The 22,645-nt window shown below is 50.0% G+C and overlaps 1 protein-coding gene across 1 annotated transcript in view; it reads right to left on the reverse strand.

Annotated features, from left to right (window-relative positions):
* Positions 1 to 22,645, reverse strand: part of igdcc3 (immunoglobulin superfamily, DCC subclass, member 3) — a 61,720-nt gene that overhangs the window by 734 nt on the left and 38,341 nt on the right. The window contains exons 3-13 of the mRNA XM_036544358.1: positions 21,749 to 21,893; positions 20,576 to 20,706; positions 20,276 to 20,413; positions 15,240 to 15,398; positions 12,423 to 12,588; positions 3,435 to 3,682; positions 1,979 to 2,149; positions 1,486 to 1,692; positions 1,112 to 1,216; positions 787 to 922; positions 439 to 670 (exon numbers count right to left, since the gene is read on the reverse strand). Coding sequence (XP_036400251.1) covers positions 439 to 670; positions 787 to 922; positions 1,112 to 1,216; positions 1,486 to 1,692; positions 1,979 to 2,149; positions 3,435 to 3,682; positions 12,423 to 12,588; positions 15,240 to 15,398; positions 20,276 to 20,413; positions 20,576 to 20,706; positions 21,749 to 21,893 — 1,838 coding nt within the window. The remainder of the gene's footprint in view (positions 1 to 438; positions 671 to 786; positions 923 to 1,111; positions 1,217 to 1,485; positions 1,693 to 1,978; positions 2,150 to 3,434; positions 3,683 to 12,422; positions 12,589 to 15,239; positions 15,399 to 20,275; positions 20,414 to 20,575; positions 20,707 to 21,748; positions 21,894 to 22,645) is intronic.

A 22,645-nucleotide genomic window follows, 5' to 3' on the forward strand; every position in this document is an offset into this window, starting at 1 on the left:
GTGAACTTTTTCTTCTCCTCTGTCAGGTGGCTTTGATAATCAGATTGTTTTTGCTATCGATCACCACTCAGTCATTACAAACTGGACTGGAAATTACCTACAGAGCACTACGTCACACCGGATCTAACTGGTGTCATTTTTCAGCAATTTGTTGCACTTGGCAACATACTCTGGGTGAAATGCTGGACTTAATGGATACTGCTAGATTTAAATTTGGAAATGGAAATTTTCTTGATAAGCTTGAACTATATGATTGAATAAAAGAGGTTACTGGTAAAGCAGGCAACACTGCAGAATGTGTCAGAGATGACTCTGGGGTGAATAATGTGATGCAAAGCTTTACCCTACACTCAGACTGACTGCTTGTTGAATACCCACTCCTGGATACCTCCTATGTGCTCCTTGGCTGACCCAAAGCCCCCCCCCCCCCCAGCTCACCGTGTGCCCCCAGCCCGGTCTGCTCCCATTGGACGGCCCTGGGAAGAGTCTCTCCAGTTCGTTGGCGTCCCTCCTCGTCTTCCCCGCCACTCCCCCGCCGCCGTCCCCGCCCGGCCGGGTCACCCCGTTCAGAGCCAGGGCGCCGTGGGCAGGCGAGGGGTCGTCCGGGGGCGCACTGCGTGCCACCTGCGGCGTGGCCAGCTGGTCCTGCACGTTCTTGCACATCATCAACCTGCGGGGTCACGTGACAGAGGGCAGTCACAATCTGAGCGCGCCCAACGCGCAGATCTGCCAGCATGCAGCCTGCGCCCGCGTGCCTCGGGAGAGCGGGAAATCGGGAACGCCTACCTCCCCCGGTACCCGAACATGAGGAACAGCACGCAGAAGATGATGCAGGTGACGCCGATGTGGATGCCGATGATGATGCCCGTGGTGGAGGTCTTACTCTGCTCCTCCTTCACGCAGTCACAGGGAGGGCTCAGCACTGCGGACACAAACCAGCCGCTGAGCATGCTGGGAGATGCTGGCCTTTATAGAGTGTGCAATTCAACTGAGAAATAAAAGCAGGTTTCTAGCGTGGGTCAGTCTATCCACGGGAGTAAAGGCATGGCCGTGTGTGAGATGGGCAGTGCCGTGCGGGACAGTGCTGTCGTGCGCGGCAGCAGGAAGTCACCTGATCTCTCCATGGCCTCCTTCATGGAGACGAAGCGCACGGTGGCGTTGCCGTCGCCGTGCTGGTTGAACGCCAGCACCTTCACCTCGTACACCAGGGATGGGTCTGGGGGGGGGAGGAGAACAGCACCGCAGGGTCAGACGACCTTGTATCTGCACGTCACCCACATGTCTGTACTTAATGAGCCGCCCAGCCAACACTGACTACCGCCCTCTCTAATGAGTCAGCACAGGTGACAGGGCTCTGACCTTGACGATCCAGACACCACAACCTGTCTTACCCAGCTGTGCCAGCTCATATCTCTACACTTCCTCCCCTCCACAGTCCTCCTCCCAGACCTCCCCACCCCCCTGCAGGGCCCCTCTGGAGCTCACCCAGCTGTGTGATGTTGTACTGTGTGATGTTGCGGCCAAAGGTGAGGGGTCCCGTGAACTGGACGGAGTGCACCTTGCGGTAGTAGAGCTTGTAGCCGTCGTGCTGGCCCAGCTTTCCAGACGGCTCCCACGTGGCCTGCACCGCAGTGCTGTTCACCACCCTGGTGAAGAGGGACGGGGGTGCCGGCACTGAAATGGCAACGGAATCTGGATTGAGTACAGTGCCCCCTCTAGGTAGCAGCCAGTACTGCATCTAATGTTTGCCACTCTCTGCATTCACCTCTCCAGTATTTGCCTCCAATCCCACATCCAGCTCATGCTAAACACTCTCACAGTCTTTAACAGTTCACAATTAGCAACTCATAAAAAAGCAGGAGATTCAAACTTTCTATCCAAATAATTACTCCCAATTAGAGCGGTAAAGGCCGGAGCGGCAGTGAGTGCCGCAGGTGACTGGCTACTCCCTGGGCATTAATGCTGCCACCCCACGCACACTCACCCTCCCCCAGCGTCATCTCCACCGCCGCCTCGGACGGCTTGCTGGCCCCGCGCGAGGTGTAGGCCTTCACGTAGAAGGTGTAGCTGGTGGAGGGCTCCAGGTCGCTCACCACCTGCTGCAGGGTGCTCTTGCTGACCGCCTCCTGGTACTCCATCTCCACCGGGTCTGCGTTGGGGGGAGAGAGGAGGAAAGAGAGGGAGCGGGTATAAAGTTCCAGAGGGGGAGGCAGGAGGCACACAAGGAAGAGAGATTGGGGCGGGTGAAGGGTGGAGGTGACAGAGGAGAGAAAAGAGGAGTTAATAACCATTATTGATTTTAAACAGGCACCGTGTCTGCTTTATTTAATTTTTGTGCTGCTTTAATTGCTATTTTCCTGTTGCAGTCTTGTTTAACACGTGTTATATTGCCGCCAGAGCTGCCGTATTTTATGAATTGTTGCGGCAATAACAGTAAAAGCCGCTGGATTGAACTACAGGGGAGCCGGCGCTGCCAGCGCTCAGTAAAATGAGAACCCAGGGGCAGTGGGAGAGCAGGGAGGGTGGGGAGTGCCAGGACTGAAGGGAAGGGGGGAGGCGGAGAGAGAGAGAGAGAGAGAGAGAGAGAGAGAGAAGGGGTGAGGGGAACGGAGAGGGGCTGATGTTGCATTACGGCCCTTAATGCAGACCCGCTCACCCATTACGGCTCTCCACCTCTGGCCTCGCGCCTATCTGGGGCTCACGTCTACGGCTGGTAATTAAAGCGTTTCCTGTTGGATGGCCCCCAGGGCCTTTAATTATCCATCTGATAGCACTGTGGTGTGGAGAGGAGCAGCTGTGCCCGGGCGAACGAGCACCGTTATGGCAGTGAAGAGGCGCAGCGGCGAACGGGGCGGCCGTCAAATTCGCCGGCTCGCGGACCAAACGGTAAATAAATGTTAAGGAACCCGTCGCTGTAAAATTAATTTTGATTCAATTATCAAATAACGGGCCCATTAGAGTCCGCAGACGCGGATGGGGTGCAGAAAGCCGTCTCTTTTACAACGGTTTCCTCCTCCTGCCAACGTGCAATTCTGCCTCGTTTCGCTTGATTCGGCTGCTGTGGGAGGGGAGTTTTACAGTTTTAAAGACGGGGAGCTTTCACTTTCTTTCTAACGAAACATGACAGAGAGCGAAAAAACTTTCAAAGACGTCGTGACTGTGTGAGTGGTAACTGCAAATCCCACGACTACTTCAAAAATGGAGAGAGGCTTCAAGCCTTTGGTCCAGCAGGAAACTGTCAGCTGTGCTGTGCTTATTGCACATTACAGACAAACGGGCGGGAGAAAGTGTAACCATAGCTGTTAATCCTACTGCTGCTGTTACACCAGAGAGAGACCTCAGGCCTGTGGTCCGCTGGGAGCCGGTCAGCCAGGCCATGCCCGCTGTGTGTGGTGTAGCAGTGGGCGGGAGGAGGCGGGGATCGTCTGGCTGACCTGCCGTCTTGCGGATGTGCAGCACGTAGCCGATGATGTCCTGAGTGTTCTGGGCCGGCTCCTTCCACGACACCTGGATGGCGGTGGGGGAGAGTGAGTCTGCGCGGACCGAGCCGGGCACGCCGGGGAGCCCGTCGGCCCACAGCACCGTCAGCCGCGCGCTGGCCTGGGTGGAGCCCGCGCTGTTCTCCGCAATGCACTGGTATATGGCCTCGTCCTCCTGGCTGATGCCGTAGATGGTCAGCGTACTGGAGGAGAAAGGGGGAGGAGAGGGAGGAGGTGAGAACAAGAGAGGACTGCTACACTTTTTAAATCAACGGGAAGCGAGAAGCGTGCACAGAGCGTGTCACGAAACTCAGTGCTGGGAGACTGAAATGCGTAAAAAACAAAAAAGTAAAGATTCTAAATAAAACTGTTCTCAGTTCCCGTTTCACAGTTTTCAGAGTGTCGCATAATGCCGAGGGGAAAATTCCATGAATGACTGGAGTATGGCAATTGAGTGAATCTCACCCACGGTGAGAGAGTACCACCTTGAGGACAATACCTACAACGTGTGAACGCTGCGCTTTCCGAACGTGAAAGCAACAACGGATGTAATCTAATGTAATGTAACAACGTCAGCAATGAAAGAAAATACTTGCAATGTGCAAAATGAAACCGAAAAACAAGGTACCCTTTTCTCTCTAAAGAGACATTTCTTTAGCTATGTTCACAGCCTGCTCTGCTAATGACAGCAGCGCTTAAGAGCATTAACTAAATGTAATTTAATTTAAAAGCGCTACTGTTTGTGAAATATTTCAGTTGATGATGTATTTCCTGACAGTTATTTATGTGTAGATACCTTGCTATATACACCACAGCTGACACAGTGTATTTTGTACGCCACACTTGAATTTCCTTTTTGCTTGACTGTTTTTCATGATACAGTTCCCTGCCCCCACCCACCCAAAAAGAAACGCTCAGACACAGACAACTTGCTTTTTATTGGCTGTGAAAATATGTGCATTCTGATTAATTGCGCCGAAATCGCTCTTACACGTTTGTGAGTGTGTGCCTTAGACGACAAATTGCTAATGAATGCAGCAGCGGCAGGCTTTGGATTTCAGCTGACAGAACGTGGAAACACTCTCCCCCATCCACTTCCAGCGCAGGAAAAAAGACTTTCTGAACCCCCTTATCCGCCACCCCCCCACACCTTTAGGATGCTACCAGTAAAGCCATGCCTTCTGTCAGCACACACCTTGCCCCCCCCCCCCACCCCCTACCCCCACCTCTCTGTGCATTGGTTGTCGCTGGAAGAATAGGGGTTATTATTAGAGTTGAATACATAATCAGGCACTTTGCACCCCTTAATCCTTGGGCGATGAAAATATGAAACATTTAACATTGAAAGGAGCAGAATATGGAAATCAGTCCTGTAGCTTATTTTAATCTCAACCACAGATGGTTGGAATCCATTAACGTGCTTATAATTACATTTATAAGCATTTTGTGTTGAGTTATTTTTCTCCACACTATTTGTGCTGCACGAAATGTGTGTGATGTGCAATTTCCAAAGAGGGTGAAAGAAGGAGAGGGGAAGGATCTGTGTCAGGAATGTGCCTGTGTGCCGGAGTAGTGCGTTCCTCAGAGGTGGCTGGGGGTTTGTTAGCACCCGCCAGCTCCAGGGTCCAGAGGGCAGGAATCTGAGATCAAAATCCACATCTGTAAACGAGGGGACACCTCTCGGGGTCGGGCCTCTCACCCATCCTGCGAGCGGAGCTCAAAGGCTAAGTTAAGCGTGCTTTGCGCTCCCTCAATTTCAGGGCTGGTGGTGGGGGGGGGTTCCATAGATGAGCTCTACCAGTCAGGGCCGTTTGCATGCGCTTCTATGGCCACCCGCTGTATTGATAACAGTATGGATTAATCTATCACCCAGGACAAGGGCTATCCGTCTTAGCGGTCAAGGCACAGAGTGCAGGTGAACATGGGCCCCCTGCTCCATCTCTGAGCTGCGTTTGAAAAGAAAACCAACTCACCGGATGGGGCAAGCTCGTCACCAGAGCGAGGTAAACCCTCCCTCACCTCCACAAACACAAAATGGTGCACTTTTAATAAAACAAGGCTCTGATGACGAAGAGCAACTGCATGCATATTCGTTGTGAATGGCTGAGCACCTCATGTGCACCACAGCTGTGATGAGACCCTGAAAATTGAGATTGAGACTTTTTGGATGAGCTCTGAATCCAAGAGGCAAACACTGCTGGTGCTGTCACTGCTGAATCCACGACTCATGGCTGTAGCCGTTAAAACACGCGTGTTGGTTGGGGGAGGGGAGAGGGGTGTGCCAGAGCAGTATTGTATTGGAGCAGTATTTCACACATGATACAAAGTCTCTTAAGCTGGGCCACGGCACACTCGCCACCTCCAATTGGCTCACCGGCATATGTTTCCTGCCTGCTGTTTACAGCGTACAAAGCTCAGTGCTTCCCAGGCTTTAGGGTGAACTCAGGACTTGTTAAATTTAACTACATGGGCAGCACATAAAATCCATTTCAGGACAAAGTGAAGGCTGGGCCGCAGATAATGTATGCTCGCAATTCAAAAGGAATTACGTTGGGCTGGAGAGTCACTGCATTATCCTTTAAAAGTGGATCAGCTAAAAATGAATACCGCAGCTACAAAGGGGAGGGTTTTTTTCACCAGCAGTTTGCTATTGAGCGGGTCATCGATCACGTTTCAGCGAGAGCGGCCGCGAGCCTGTGAAAGCCATTGTCAAGGAGGGTATTGAACCCAGTGTCCGCTGGGTGGAATCAATCCCGCTGCTTTTGCTTCTTAATTAACAGGATGGAGTGGGCTCTCTGTTTCAATCTCCCCGAGCCCCGCGCTTCTCCTGGCTAATCTCACCTCTGACCTTGGAGGTGCCAGCGGCTGCCCCACCCCTCCCGCAGCCCCCCACCCCCGTCACGTCCGCGGCAGGCTTTCATGTCTGCGATGGATGAAGTGTTTTCTGTCAGGCTACCTGACCAGGCGCCACAGACACCTACCCAAAAGGGCCCTGGGGGGGAGAGCTGCGGAACGCCACCAGAGCTCTGAGAGGGGGATTCTGGGATTTTTCCTGAGGCGCCGCGTATTTCAGCCAGGGTGGCGACTCCTGTCCCCTGAGGACCCCACCTCCCCGCCCACCACAGCAAAGACTGCACCCCCCCCGCACACACACACCTCTGCTTTGGAACACCCTTGGGGTGGCTCATGAAATTCCACACCCTTCAGCGACGTTCCTGATGTGCCAGCGAGCCCCTCCCTCTCTGGGCTGGTCAACGTGTTTCAGTTCGGTGCTGTTTTATCACACAGCTCTGCTCGCCACCCCTGTGGTAGCCTGGCACTGTAGCGGTAAGCTTTACTAGCCACGAGCCAGTTAGCAACACGTGATGCTAACAGTGAAGAAAGGACCATGGGTGTCCAAATTAAGTGGTGGTGCCTCCACTGTTCCAGCCAGCATGGTGTTAACCCCAGATACAGAGAAAAGCACTTATTCACATAAAGGATGTGTGCAGTGTCAGTCATGGGCCTGGATTTTACAGCATTGATTATTTAAGAAGTCTACATTGGAGAAAACAATATAAGCAGTACAAGAGATAGGCTATTCTGCCATTAAATCCAAAAAGCACCAGCATCCTTTCTAAAATAAATAGATCTGACATATTCTCTTGAACGTTTATTCCTTTGGCCGACACCGGGCACAACCACGCCTCCAGCATTTGGACCTGAACTTGGCTTTGACCTCCCTCTCTTCCCCTCTCATGCATCAAGCCCTACACAATTTCCCCCATGGTCAAAACACACTTAAAATAGGGATAAATGACTCCGAATTGCACTAGCAAAAGTAAAAGAAATAAAAATCCCCTTCAAAAAAAAAAATGCAAGGCATGTTATAGAGAAAATCCACAAACAAAGCAGTGAGTTTCGGCACCATCTGCCTGGCTGTGCTGTGGTGGCCGACAGGCCGACAGAGAGTCATTTACTCATCAGTTTTAGACCTCTTCACGGATTGATGGATAACTTGCAAGCGAGGGGGGGGGGGGGGGGGGGGGGAAGCTGGGGGGTTGAGGAGGGGGTTGGGGGGGTTGGGGGGGGGGTAGGGGTGATGTTTGCAAAGCTGCCAGTCGGCGCCCTTTCAGGCTCCACGCGCTCAACAGGCCCACATAAAAGGCCGGAGAGGCTGGTCCGGTTCTCACCAGGCCGATGGTGAGGGGAGACAAGAAAGAAAGGGGGCCTCTGGGGGAACTGTTGGTGGGGTGGGGGGGGGGGGGGGGGACGTCTTTGAAGGGGGCACGGACTGAGGGGCCGTCTCACAACTCGGTGGAAGGCGACGGAGATGACTGATTGCGTGCGGGGTCAGGGGTCAGAGCCAGCGCCCAGGTCCCAGCGCTCCAGAAGAAAGAGAGGGGGGACTTCGGAGAGGGTCAGAGCGTCTCAGGGAGAGGAGCGGGAGAGGAAGAAAGGACGCCTTTAACTACGCAAACAGGGAGAGCGGCGGGCCTCGGCAGGACCCCAGCAGGAGGAGGGAGGGATCACTCCCGCTCATCTCCCCTCGATACGTTTCGCTCGCTCCTTCTTTCTTCAGCTCTGTCTCCACCACAGGAGAATCCTATGAGCAAAACTTACTTCAGAGTGATGGCTGTTCTTACTATTCACAGCAAAGGCAGAGTGGAGCACTATTTTTGACTTTATATCTGTATCACCACAAAAAGAAACTGAAGCACAGGCCATCCTATATTTACCTCAACCTGTATTTGCCTTTCCCATTATTTACCATATATGGACCATTAAAAACCATTTAAAATACTGCTGTGGACACTTGAATTAAAAATCATTGATTATTTAACCACCACTTATCAAATGAATTTATTTAAATGAATGCATACCTAGAGATGTACTTTCAGAACTTTAAATACACTGTCATTGAATTGGCAAAATCTGAGAGCATAGTTTCCAGCTACAGGAAGAAAGCGCAGTGTGACCAAGCGTCTTACAAACAGACAATCGGGAGGCCTCTGTCCAGTGGGTGGAACGGAGCAGAATTTGAGCCGCGCAGAGCCTGTTCCGGGTTTCCACAAAAGCAAAGATCTGGCAGCTTCACGACAAACCTGGCGATTCTCATTCTCACAAAAAAACTACCAACAAAAAAACAAATTTCAAACAAACAGGATGGCATTTAAATGAGCGGCGAGTAGGAAAGCGAGGAGATGTTCTCTCCAGTAAGCAGCTCTGTTTGCTGGGTGGGTCCGGCTCATAAGAACCGGATGCATCAGGCAAACAGAAGCAGCGCGGCGTTTCGCTGGTGGGCTCTGCCGGGTCACGGACCGCCGCTCCGGGAGAGGGGATTTCATCTCCCGTCTCTTCATTTTGAGTCTGGAGAGGCGGCGGAGATGCGCGCGTGTTAAATGTCGGATTTGGCTTTCCTCTGTTATTAACTCGATATGCCAAATAAAATGACAGGCGCGGTTATCGGGAAAAGCCCTTTCGCAGAGACGCGGACCCCGCTATGAAGTTCCTCAGCATGATTTTTCTATTTTCCTTCTCCTCCCAGATATCTGTCTTTTTCATCACGATTTAAGTGTATGAATGCCTGCTAGGAATACTAACTTAATTCTCAAGGCTAGAAGCCCGGTCCACTACCACATACTGTACTAGAGACACTGCAACATACTGTACTGTGAGGCTATTTCTTGTATGTTTTACTTTCACCACATTTCATGTATGCGATGTCCCTAGGGGGATAATACTGCATGGCATTCATTCATACTTTTCTCATTCACCATTCTTAAAATACTGCACAAACAGTAACAGAGCAGGGCGAGGTCAAATGAAAAAGTCTTCCTGCTTTGATGCCATAATTACCACACGCTCTTGACTATCGTTTATAGTCAACACCCCTCTCTCCCACAGTGTAGGAGTGCTGATAATGCATCTGAACACCAGAGGAATATTTGACTTTAAATCTCTTAACCTCAGTCAGAATCAGTATCTTGAAGAGAGATACACAGCGTGAGCTCACTCTAAATGTATCTGAGCTTCTCTGAGTTTCCCTTGTGTAACTAACTAGCTACCTCATTCTGACAGACACATCTAGCCATTATGTGCACTGGATGAGCAGACAGAGAGTGATTCTTTTTTATTTAAACAAGAAAAAAAGACAAGCTCATACTAAGGATGAACACTGCATGCAGGTAATTACCTCTAGCTGGAGAATGTGTAACATTTTCACAATGAAATAACTGTAAGAATCACCAATGTACCAAACGTTGCTATCTCCACCGCAGCAGGTCAGATGGAAGATGTTTAGGTAGCCCTAAACTCCAGCTACCAAAAGCAAAACACAGTGGTATGGGCGGTCGTAAAACAGTGGCTCGGCAAAGAGAACAACCATAGATTATGAGGCAGGAGACAATGTATTCTGCTTACAATTACAAAAACCCAAATAATCCTCATGGTATTTACACAAACAGACAATCTAAACCTACAGCCACCATCTGGGTTCAATCTGTTACCATATCTTTGCTAAGTCACATCTGTCACGGCTTACTATGAGCAAGGAAAATGTGTAAGTATATGTATGTGCGTGTGTGTGTGGGTGGGGGTCCATGTCTATGTCTGTACACATGTATGTGTGCGTGTATGTCTCACACAAATTTCTCTCTCTCATACAAGTTTCTCTTGGAGGTCAGTAAATATCATGAGGGAGTGCTGCAACTTGTTCCCCTCCCTTAGTACAACAAATGCAACTAGGAGGAGGGTGTGTTTTGGGCTGGACCTGTAAGTCCACTGTGTGTCTCAGGAGAGTGCCCTCCCCTCCCAAGCCCCAAATTCCCACAATCCCCTGGGAGTTTGGACACATGCTGGAGATTACACACACGCAGGTGTTCTTGCACATGGGCAGATGTCATACACCTCAGATGCAATGCTTATGCAACAGGATAGCACTGAGATGGGCAACAGGTCCATGCAGAAGCCATGGATTTGAATTACTTCTCTTTAGTTGCTTGTATAAATTATCATGAGATGGAATTAGACCCAACGTACAGTCTTCATGGGGCTTCTACTGCGGCTACAGTACCAGTGGGTCTAAGGTTCACACACACATCATGACTGCAGCCTGGAAAAAAGCTGAATTTAAGATCCTTCGGGAAATAGCTGGGGAACCCAAGAGAGATCCATTCATCTTTTTGAGTTGAGTTAAATTACACACACACACAGACACACAAACACACACACACACACACACACACCTCCCACACCACATCCACACACTTGAACCAGGAACGTATATAAATTCCCATTTCACAAATGGCCTGTCCCATTTTCCATTCCCTCTGCTCAGTTTAAGAGCCAATTAGTTAACAGTGCAGCTGGACACCTGGCACTCCCGTTTAACCAATCACATTACACAGAGTGTGATGTATGTGCGCAGGGTCAGGGGTCATAATGACATCAGCTGGAGGGTCTGCGCCCTGGTGGATATCTCTCAATCACCGCCAGCACTTTACCCAAATTTTAACACTGAGCTTCACCTGCGCAATACGTTCAAATTGGCCCATCAGCCTCGAAGGAGAGACTTTTACAGGATAATGATGATGAAAGGGCTCATACATTTTCGTCTGCACAAATCATCTCTTTCATTCACCTCGGTGTCCTCATCTGGCAGCATTTTCCTCCTTGCTTTTAATGTAATAGAGCTTGTTGTAGAGCAGGCGTTCTGCGTAATGCCATGGATTTCCTTGATTTTATTTTGGGTTACAGACTTTTCTCTACCTATATTCACTCAGATTTTTTTAATTGCAAATATTTTAGTGCTATTCACACTGTGTACTTCTTTGCAGCACGTGAATAAAACAACATAATGTAGGCTAATGTCTTGCATCACATTTGCTACTGCCACCACCTTGGCCAGATAGATAAAAATAACTGGCCGATCCACACAAAATATAGCCTCGTCACTAAAGAAGACATACAGCACTGCTGACAAGCACACCTGAGGCACGGCTGTTGCATCAGTAAACACCGCTGTGCTTTCAGCCCCTGTGTGGCCGCCTCACCCGATGGCACTGGTTGTCGGTTGTTGTTGCTGGCAGTGAAATCTGTTCCTTCCTGTGTTTTTTTTTCTTTCATGATTGACATTCAACACATTGAACCACTTCATCACCTGTGCCCAGTCGGCTCCCATTAATGAGACAGCGTTAATGCTTACCGAACAGTCAGGGCTTCTCAGATGTGTTACAGCCAGACCCGAACGCTGAAAATTGCCTGCAAATGTATTCAGACTGACCCCCATCTAAATCACTATTCACAATCAATAAATTATACTTTAATAAAACCATACATGCATGAAGAGAGTGGTACATTTCTAATGATGTTCCGTGCATAAAAAGCACATCTTCTACCTAAACATGCATAAACATACATCCACGAATCATAAACAGGAATATGTGGCTCAAAATATAAGCTACATACTACATGTTGGGTTTTAGTTTCCCCCACTGGTAAATAATACAGTAGCAAAGCTGTGTTCTATATGCATGAAGCTACAGGAGTAAACTCACAGGACAGCCCGCATCCCCTCGTTAGAGTAATGAAACACTCTTCCGCAGGAGCCAGCGTGCCCCCATTTCTTGGCAGCTGCTCCCGCCATCTATTGTAGCGGTGAAAAAAATGAATTCATCAAAATGAAGTAGCGGGTAGACAGGCGCCCAATCCAAAAGGAGGCCTGCATTAGGCTGCCGAGACCACGAGGCTTTGTAAACCACACAACGGCTGTCAGCTACTGATTGCTGTGAACCAATCAAGAGACTTTGCCCTTGATCGGGAAACATGGATTGGTTCAAATCAGTGTTGTATGCAAAGCAGCACTCTCCCTTAACCGCTAAGTGCTATGGTGAGATCCCGACGTTCTGAAAGCGTTTCCTCGCTTCGGCGTGTCCCCTTGCGTGCATTCGCCCCGGCGCTCACCTGTTGTTGTTCCTGAGTTTGACGTGGCCCCCCGGCTCCAGGATCTGGCCGTTCTTCAGCCAGGTGAGCTGGGGCACGGGCTCGCCCTGCGCCAGGCAGGTGAAGATGGCGGTGGTGCCCACGGGCCGGGCGATGGACTGGGGAGGCTGCACAAACTCCGCCGGGGCTGAGGGGCAAGGAGGAGAGAGGAGAGGAGGGGGGCGGTTGGCTTTTGTTTACGGCTTCCCTGGCAATTTATGTCACTTTCATTTGTCAGACTGTATCTATCATGCTAAACGACATTAGCTGCGGTTTACAGGGGACATGTTATCACCTTAAAGGATTTTCTGTCACATTTTGGCACAAGACCATGACACTTTATTCCTTTGGATTTACCCCATTTCCAAAATCTCATGCTCGAAATGAAAACAACACCTTCAGGACAGACAACACATAACAGTGACCCCCTACCGCCACCCCCCCCCCCCCCCCCCCCACACACACACACACACACACACACACACACTCCTACCAAACGTGCTGCTACGCCTTGAAAGGAAAGGAGAGAGGGAATAGTGGGCATACACAACATGGGGTTTAATCCTAACTGATCACATACATTATGGAGGCATTGTGAGTGGGGCATTAGCATGGAAGTAGCAACAAACCCCCCCCTCCAGCTTAGAAGCAGATTAACTTGATTACAGCTGTGAAAAACAGGCTTAGAGAAATAAGACGCGCAAGATAAACAGAGGACCCATTCAGGGATAAAGGCAGCAAATTACAAAATAGATAAACAAATTTAAAAAGGGGGGGGAGTAGTGGGGGGTATTTAAGTGAAGGGTGTTGGGGGGGCTCCAATTACCCCTGCTCACCCTCTGACCCTGTGAGAGAATACACCCCTCCCTCGCCACAATTTTCTCCCTTTTTTAGGCCACTCTTGCTTACAGGAAATAGTGGAAGCTGTCTTGGGAAGAGACCGCAGGTAATCCAATACTTTGTTACCTCTTAATTAGACAGCATTTCATTTCAGTGGCTATTTATGATTACAGCTGCCATTAGAGTGACTGGTATTGCTGTTGCTGATGTTATAATTATAGTCATTCATATTCCAACAAACAGTCACACCAGTATCGCCTTTTATGGCATAATTGGGGATATATTTGTAATAGGTTTATAGTAAATTGGCCACCACCAGCACATTAAGCTTCTTAACTGAGGCGGGCTCCGCTTCCAGCAGAATGCTTACAGTGATAACTCATTAAGGTGCCGTGGAGGAACTCCCTGATACATTTCACCTTTGGCTTTATTGCAATGTTCACACATTACCTGCCCGAGGGATTGTTTGCACATTAAACATCCCTGTGTCTCTGCCGGACTCCCTCCCCCTACTCTCTCTCCATTTCTCACTCTTCCTCGCTTACTCCCCTTCAATTCCATGCCTCTCTGCCCCCGTCCCCAATTGCTCCTATTCAAACTCAAAGTCAAATGGCTTCACTGCTCCCATATTTAAGCTCATCCCTTATTAGTTTATTAGGGCAAATATAATTAGTACTGTGGACACGTAAAATAACAGGGGTCTGCCACATGTAATGCAGTGTGATTCGAGTGGAGTAGCTTCCCACACTGATCCCTTGACGGCCTTTTAAGTTAAATGTATGCGAGTCCACCAGCACCGCCTTCACAAGGGACAGGTGAGAGTGAACAAACGGCTTAGAGCTCAGCAACACCACTGCAACTAATGGGGGCTGAACACCCTGTACTGAGTGCCTGCCTCCCAGCATCCCCTGCAGACACTGAGAGAGAGGACAGCGGATGGGTCAGGGACAGTATTGATGTGAGTCTCTGCGGACCTGACAAGCCCTTCCTCCCTCTCTCTCCCTCTCTCTCTCCCTCCCTCTCCCTCTACCTCTCCCTCCCCCTCTCTCCCTCCCTCTCTAACCTCCCTCCCTCCCTCTCTCTATCCCTCCCTCCCCCTCCTCTTTCTGGTAAATGAGGTGCGCTCCCGTGATCAAGGGGCCCGCTGCATCCACCATCTGTCCGTGGACAGCGCATCAATCCTCCTCTCCCGCCATCCGCTGCTAATCAACGCAGCACAACAGCGGGCAGCACATCGAGTGACAACGTGCCAGAGCCATCGGATTCTTATCACCCCCCCCCCCCCCCCCCCAATATCCCCAACACCGTTTCGGCCCCCGGCCCACAGACAGGATGCGCTTCAGGCAAAGTTTGAAAAGTGGCATCGTAAGAAATGCCTGCTTGAAATGCCCATCTCTGAGACGAGGATATCACAGCGAGAAAGTACTGGGATCAAACTCTAATCTGAGATAAAGGATTTTTTGTTATTCGGAAATAAATCAAAGATAGGGAATCGGCAGGTCATTAACAACACGGCTTTGATCCGGGCAACTTTAATGAAGGGGCTCGCCTCGCGCGGCGGACAGGCAGATTAAATGAAATATTGACGTGGAGCGGATCTCTGGACCTTGAACGGTAACGCCCGCGGCTGAGCAGAGAGAGATAGAGAGAGAGAGAAAGCAAGAGAGAGAGAGAGAGAGAGAGAGAGAGAGAGAGACCCTTCATCAATGAAAGTGCGAGAGCGACCCTGAATGCTTCCCCTCCACGCGACGATAACGCTGCGGTGTTGATAGAAAGCCTCCCCGCCTCCGACCGTTGTCCATTGATCAGGGCCGGGCTCAGGCAGAGGACGGAAGACGTATGCTTTAGAGGGGCTCCTGGGTAGTGGCGGAGAGGGTGAGAGTACTGACTGTGCTGGTTCCATGGTGTTTATCTGAGTGTCCAGTGCTTTTCTCCTGCCCTCCCTTCGCTCTCCCTCACCTTGCACCACCAGCCGGCCCTGCGCAGTTCTGCGCACGCGCGTCCCGGGCTTGTTGGCTGCGCAGACGTAGACCCCAGAGTGCTGCACCCGGACGTCCGAGATCATCAGGTTCCCTGTTCCCAGCACCTGGATCCCCTCCACACCGATGGGGCGTCCGTCTGAGCAGTGGCGAGAGAGGGAGAGAGAGAAGGAGAGATGAAATCTGGAGAATAATATCAATAACTAAGCATGTAGTTATCCCAGATAAGACTGCAATATAAAATTATAATTAATTATCATGCACATCTCACTCTTTCCCTGCGTGAAATTCTGGAGTGAGAAAACCTCTTTACAAACAGCACTGTGGCTCAGTCTGACTGTGTGTTGTGTCGATGATGATGATGATGATGATGATGATGAGGATGAGGGTATAAACCACACTGACAAATGCACCAAGGGTGTCCCTGCCATGTGTCGGAGGAAGGACACGCCCTCGGGACACCAGCTCCTGCTGATGCTCAGCCAGTGACGCAGAAGATCCCCGTTGCCATGGTTTCCATTTGCGTGTGAGTGACAGGCTGGTACGGGGCTGAGGTGTGAGATTGCGCGAGTGCATGCATGTGTGTGTGCATGTGTGTGTGTGTGTGTGTGTGTGCCCGCGCGCATGTGGCTGGTTGTAACTGTGTTTAACTGGGAAGGCCTGCATGGCTTCCCCTCCTCACACTTTCTGACAGCGAGCAGATCGTGCCAAAGAGAAGCTCCTCTGAGACCCGTCCTCCATCCGTCTCCATCCCCGCCCTCCTCAACGCCCAGGTGCCACGCCCTCTCTGCCCCCGCCCTCCGTACGTCAGCAGGGAGCTGTTATTACTCCCCCTCCCCCGTGCAACGATCAGTCACTCCAAGCCTCCTTTCCCTCCCAGCCGGTTCAACGGGGGCGGCCGATTGTGCGTCTGAAAGATCTCAACCTGACAGCGAGGCTCTCCTTCCGCTAGCGCGTCGCGGCGCCCCGTCATTTAACAGGCATCTGCCACCCGCGTTACTCAATCTCTGAGGTGTTAAAGAGCTGCTCGGCGGAATGGGACGCCTAAAACGCACCGAGGTGCGGCAGGCTGCCACAGGCCCCCGCTATCTCCCCGTCCAGGCGGGGGAGAGGGGCCATCTGGCCCGCCCCGCGCTAAATGAGAAAGCCGATTGCCGCTCTCCTCAGCATATGTGCACCTGAGCATAAAATGAATGGGCGATGGAAAACCATATGGAAAAGCGCGCATTTATTTTCTGATTGCGCCAGAGCCTCCGTCCGGGCTCAGAATAGGAATTTTGAATGTAAAATAGGCACATTACCATAGCTTACCGCGTTTCCAAAAAAAATAGATGACTTAAATATTCAAGGTCAGAACTGAATTGACGGAGCCAGAGCACTTCAGCATCAACCAAACTAACAAGGCTAACGAAACAATTATGGTCTATATCTGTGTCTGTACGTATCTAAGTCAAACACACTCAAATCAGTAAACTGCGTTTGAGGCTTATTAGGAGGTACTATATCAGTCAATAGCAAGGCAAGGCTTCAAAAGAGCCTGCCTCCCATTCAAGCATGATTGAGAGGGCAATCAGAGGCAGATTAATTCTACAGAAGGAAATGCATTTCTAAATTATGCTTAACAACCCAACAGTCACATTAATGATCGCATCATTTTAATCCCCCAAAGTGTACAAGTTCATGCGCCGGGGTTTCTGAATGCAATCTGCCAGTCCAAATTAAAACAGCCAGTTAATATCCCCTCTGATCTGTGGAGACTCACGCGGCTCCCATCCAAACGGTGGCTGCATTTCCGAGCGAGCGGGCCCGGGCATTCAGTAAACTGCGATGACAAGATTTAACAGACGTTTGGACACATTTTCCAGGACGGCAAAGATTTGCGGAGGCCTGCCTTCTCCCATCAATAATACATTAAGAAGCCGCTGTCAGGTCTTAGAGAGAGAGAGGGTGACGTAGAAGGACGCTGGATAGACCACGCTCAAGATGCAAGCTTAAGGGGAAGAAACTGCGACAATTTTTGCCTTGATGGCTTCCTTTCCCTGCGGTGTCACAGATTAATAGCCGAGAGACAGCTCAGTTGGGTTAGAATGCTCCTGCCAATCCTTCATACCTCCGTGACTTTCAGCAGCGAGGCTGGGAATTGTAAGCTATTGTGGACCAATTGAGTCACTGGGTGCTGACTGGATGAAAGGCCTGAAAAGGATGGAGGGCCTTGGACGACCCCCCCCCCCCCTTAGCACGTAGGTCTCGCTTTGCTCCCATTCAGGACGGCCCGAGTTTGGCAGTAAAAGCACTTAAGAGTCTGGACGGTCTTCCCACGTTCCTTAGGGCCAGAGCCCGCCCCCACAACCCTCCCTCCCCCCCACAACCCCCCGAACGCAGAGGGGTCTGCCCTTCCCACAGCCTCAATGGGCCCAGATATCTTTGACGCTAACTGGATTACGGGCGGAGACGGAGCCGGAGATGGCAGAGAGCAGGACCGAGAATGGCGGTGCCGATGAATGTAACGGACAAACAAACTCTCGCATTAAGCGCTGACTGATGTGAATCTATCAGCCTCATTATGCTGCTTACCTCAGGCTCCCTACCCTTGTAATCTAATACTCGGAAATCCCATCATGTTAGCATTTAATTCCACCGGCATTGTGCAAAGCAATATCCAGAATCTGATTACGGGACCTGTGGGGTGGGGGATGGGGGGGGGATGGGGTTTGGGTAAGAATGCACATTTTGAGTGGCAAATCAGATTGGATAATAGCCTTGGAAAACAGACTCTGAATTATAAAACCGGAGAAGGCAGATACTGAGGGATGGGTGAGAGGCGTGGGTGAGGGATCGTGTGAGGCAGGGATGAAACCGGGCCAAACCTCGGCGCCTTTCTGCAATTACGCTGCAGCCCGGAGCGCTGGCACATCGCTTACCACAGGTCCGTGTGTCGGGGAGCGACGCGCGCACGTTGTGAAAAATGGCCCCCGCATGCGCCGCTGACAGGACACATGCGCCGCGCGCACACACTGCGAGACAAATACACACCAACACGCAGCCGCACGCGTACAGGCACGCACACATGTGCCACATGCCACACACACACACACCCCAAAACACATACGCACGCCACACACACACACACACACACACACACACACTCACACCCACACACATACACACGCTACACACATACACGTGTACCACACACACCACATATGCACACACACACCACACGTGCCACACACATACACACACACACACACACACACACACACAAACATACACACACTACACACATACACACACTACACATGCCACACACATATACCACACACATACACACACACATACACATACAGTATATACACACACATACACACACACATATATACACATACACACCCACACACAGACACGCACATGTGCACACACATGCTCACACACACACACACGCGCGCATGCACGCATGCACACACGTACACACACAACACGCACCTCCACACCATCACTTCTGTAATGCCTCCCTGGAAGCAGTATCCAGGCATTACTTTTTGTTCCATTAATTTACATTGGGGTCAACAAGATAAATGTCTAGTATATAGGCTTTCAACAATTGCAATAATCTGTAACCATCTGAAAACCAATGCGTTGTGGAGGCAATAAAGGGGGTAACAATCTACTCTCACACATGCCTGTACTAAAGCAGGCAATTTCCTTTCCTTTACTGAGGAAAAGCAGCAAATTACACATTAAAGTAAATGCATTTTTTGCCTTATTGAAAGAAACCAATGTTTGTGTGTGTGTGTGTGTGTGTGTGTGCTTTGACATGCATGCGTACAGGAGGTGGAGCAGGAGGAAGCACTCTGTTATAACAGGATGTGTAAATGTAACCCATTACAGACAATATGCGAGAAATCATAAATCAAAAATACATATGTTTTTGTCCTGCTGCTATTTATGATATTGCTATTAAAATACGGCTTTTCATCATTACTGACACAAGTCCTTGTTTTATACTCCCTAATGTATTTCATGATGTGACACATTACATACAGTATACCAATTCAAAGAGAAAAAAAGGAATGTACTTTTTAAAATGAGGCTACATATAGTACAGTGCAATCCATTAACAGAGAATGTGGAGCAGGAAATATCTCAGATTTATGAAAAAAATAAACTACCATCATTACATAAACTACCGTCAAACAGTAAACAAAGACACTGGTCTTTGACAAAACATGCAGTATGTTTAATTCTGAAGTCAAGTCATATTCAATTTGTTCAGGCAATGTATTGCGAGGAAGCTTATGGACTCACATCAAATAAGCAGTAAAGAATGACACCGTGATTTTTACACCTCTAAGTTAACGAATGCAATTACTCTGTCCCCTCCCGGCTCTATTGAAGACTCAAAGCTTTACTTCTGCAGGTACATTTAAACTGTAAAACAGGACACAGCGCTACCGCCAAAGCTGTTCTCCAGCCTCTATTCAACAACATGGCTCAGACGTGACAGAAACATAATGGCCATTTACACAGATTGATCCACAGCACAATGGCACTATGTATGTTATGTGAAAGTCTATTACCGGACTTAAGAAAAGACCCTGGTAAGTCACAGTCAAGGCCAATGGCTGTGTGCAGTTTGTACTGCTAATGTAACCTAGTGAAAGGTCAGCACATGCTGGCTTCCTGAGTCCACTCTGCAGTGGGAGGGAAGGGAAGCTTCCGGCAGGCGTTTGGGAATGATGTTTGGTAAGCTGATGTCTATCTTTCGCCACACTGTTCGAGCATCGCTGTGCAAGCGAGGGTTTTGTTTTTAAGTTGGTATTATAGGGATTTAAAACAGAGATTCTGAATCATGTAAACAGACCCTCTTTGATGAAGGGGAAGCCGCACAGAAGGTAATGTGTTCTCTGGGCATCCATAAGGCGCGGCCTGAGGAGATTAAAACCCACGGTCCCAGCAGCTATAGGAGCTTAATGTTGTCTAGGCCTGGATCTGCAGGAGAGAGAGAGAGACGCTCACCCAGTCTGCTCCAGGACACGATCGGGCGTGGGTATCCCGTGGCGACGCATTCCAAAATGGCGGTCTGGTGAACGGTGAGGGTGAGGTTTTCGGGGCCCACCAGAATCACCGGCTCCTTGTAAACAGAGGACTGAGAGCCTGACAGGGAGAAAAGGAAAGAGAGACAGACAGAGAGAGAGAGAAACAGAGAGAGAGAGAGATGACTCATTTTGCAATGGTGTACACATTCTGAGCCTCTGGGTGGGGGGCGGGGCCCTTGGTGGGGGGCAGAACCTCATTACTTGGAGGGGGTGAGCTGACCTGAGATGGTGAGGCTGGCCTCAGCGCTGTGTTTGACTCCGGCGCTGTTGTGGGCCACACAGCAGAACACACCGCTGTCCTCGGCCCGCAGGCCTGTGATCTGAAGCACACCCGTGGGCAAGAGGGTATACCTGAGGGGGGGAGAGGGAGGACTCAAAACCAACACCATGACTGCCATCACACCAACTGAACTATATCAAGCACCACATGCAACTGGTGCAGGCACTTCATGCAATTTTCTATGTCAGAAGCATACCGTGTGCTTATAGGCATGTGTGGTTAATGGTCCAAGGTGAACGAATAAGGCCTGCTTGATTTGATAGTTCCTTTATGAAAGACTCACGGTTAGGGTGCATTAGAGATAATCCCCACGGAAGAGAATAAGGGCTGGGTTAAATTAAATAAAGAGGGATGGGCTGGATTACAGATCATTTCTGGATGGGAAAGAGTGTTGGGCTACACTACAGATAGTCCTCATGCAGGAGAGTGAGCGTTGGGCATGATAAATTATAACCCTGGAATGAGTGTGTGAGGTTTTGTATGTATGAGAGTGTGAGGTTTTGACTGGATCACAGATAATCTCTGTATAAAACTGCGAGGGTTTGCCTGGATTACAGATAATCACTATATGAGAGTGTGAGGGTTTGGCTGGATCGAAAATAATCCCTGTTTATGAGTGTGAGGGTCTGGCTGGATTACACATAATCCCTGTATGAGAGTGTGAGGGTTTGGCTGGATTACAGATAATCCCTGTACAGGAGTGTGCGGGTTTGACTGGATCACAGATAATCTGTGTATAAAAGTGTGAGGGTTTGGCTGGATTACACATAATCCCTGTTTACCAGTGTGGGGGTTTGGCTGGATCATAGCAAATCACTGTATGAGAGTGTGAGGGTTAGGCTGGATTACAGATAATCCCTATAAAGAGTGTGAGTGTTTGGATGGATCACAGATAATCTGTGTATAAGAGTGTGAGGGTTTGGCTGGATCAAAGCAAGTCCCTGCATGAGAGTGTGAGGGTTTGGCTGGATCAAAGCAAGTCCCTGCATGAGAGTGTGAGGGTTTGGCTGGATTGCAGCTAACCCTTGCGTGGAAGCACGCGGGGTGCTGATGCAGTCCTGTAACTGAAGGGCGCTGGCTGGACGAGCAGCGCAGCTCAGAGAAGCCCGGTACCTCTCGTCCTCCGTGTCCACGGGCCGGCCGTCCTTCTCCCAGCTGATGACGGGCTCTGGAAGGCCGTGTATCTGGCACTGGAAGCGACACGCCCCCGCCTCCTCCGCCCGCACCGACTGGGGCTGAACGTGGAACTCCGCCATCGCTGAGGGAGCAGGAGAGGAACGGAGTGATGTCATCAGCACAGCTGTCACCCACGTCACCCTCCACGCTGTTAACTTTTGATCATGCCGCTACTTAAATCACAAATTCAATCATCGGAAACTCTAATCCTGACAATCCGGATCTGAGAATATGAATTTAACATCAGCAGTTAAAATGGAATCTATTATTATTGTTACTGTTGTTATTGCTGTTATTATTGTCGTTGTTCTTGATGCTGTTGTTGTAATTCTCATTATTATCATCATCATTGTAATCATAAATATTAAAATACCACAGCCTCATGCTGCAGACCCTGTGTGGGTGTTTGGAACAATGCCTGTTTCCTTTGCATGGAATGCAATTAATTTTTGTACAGGAGCAGCACCGGCAAAATTATGTGCATTAATTTCTCCAACGAATGAAGCAGAAACCTTGTTCTTCACCTCATACCGCCTCCATTGTGAAAATGCACCGACTTTGTTTAGACAACCTGAGAAAACGCAACAAATGAGCAACAGTGTAAACACAATCTCTGGGAATTGCTGTGTGATTAAACAATTATCAGCACGTCAGCCATCAGCCGCGCGGGTAAGCGGCTCCTCGTTACCGCCTCCCGCCGCACTCCTGCGGCGTGACGCGACGTGGCGGGGGGCGAGCGCGGGCCGTCCCGCTCGTACAGGCGCTTGGAGGGGGAGTGGGGTTTTAGGAGGGCGGCTCTCGCCCCGATCAGAGTTCGGGGCGCAGGCCAATTAG

Source organism: Megalops cyprinoides, chromosome 13, assembly GCF_013368585.1.
Source record: "Megalops cyprinoides isolate fMegCyp1 chromosome 13, fMegCyp1.pri, whole genome shotgun sequence".
Classification (NCBI taxonomy): Eukaryota; Metazoa; Chordata; class Actinopteri; order Elopiformes; family Megalopidae; genus Megalops; species Megalops cyprinoides.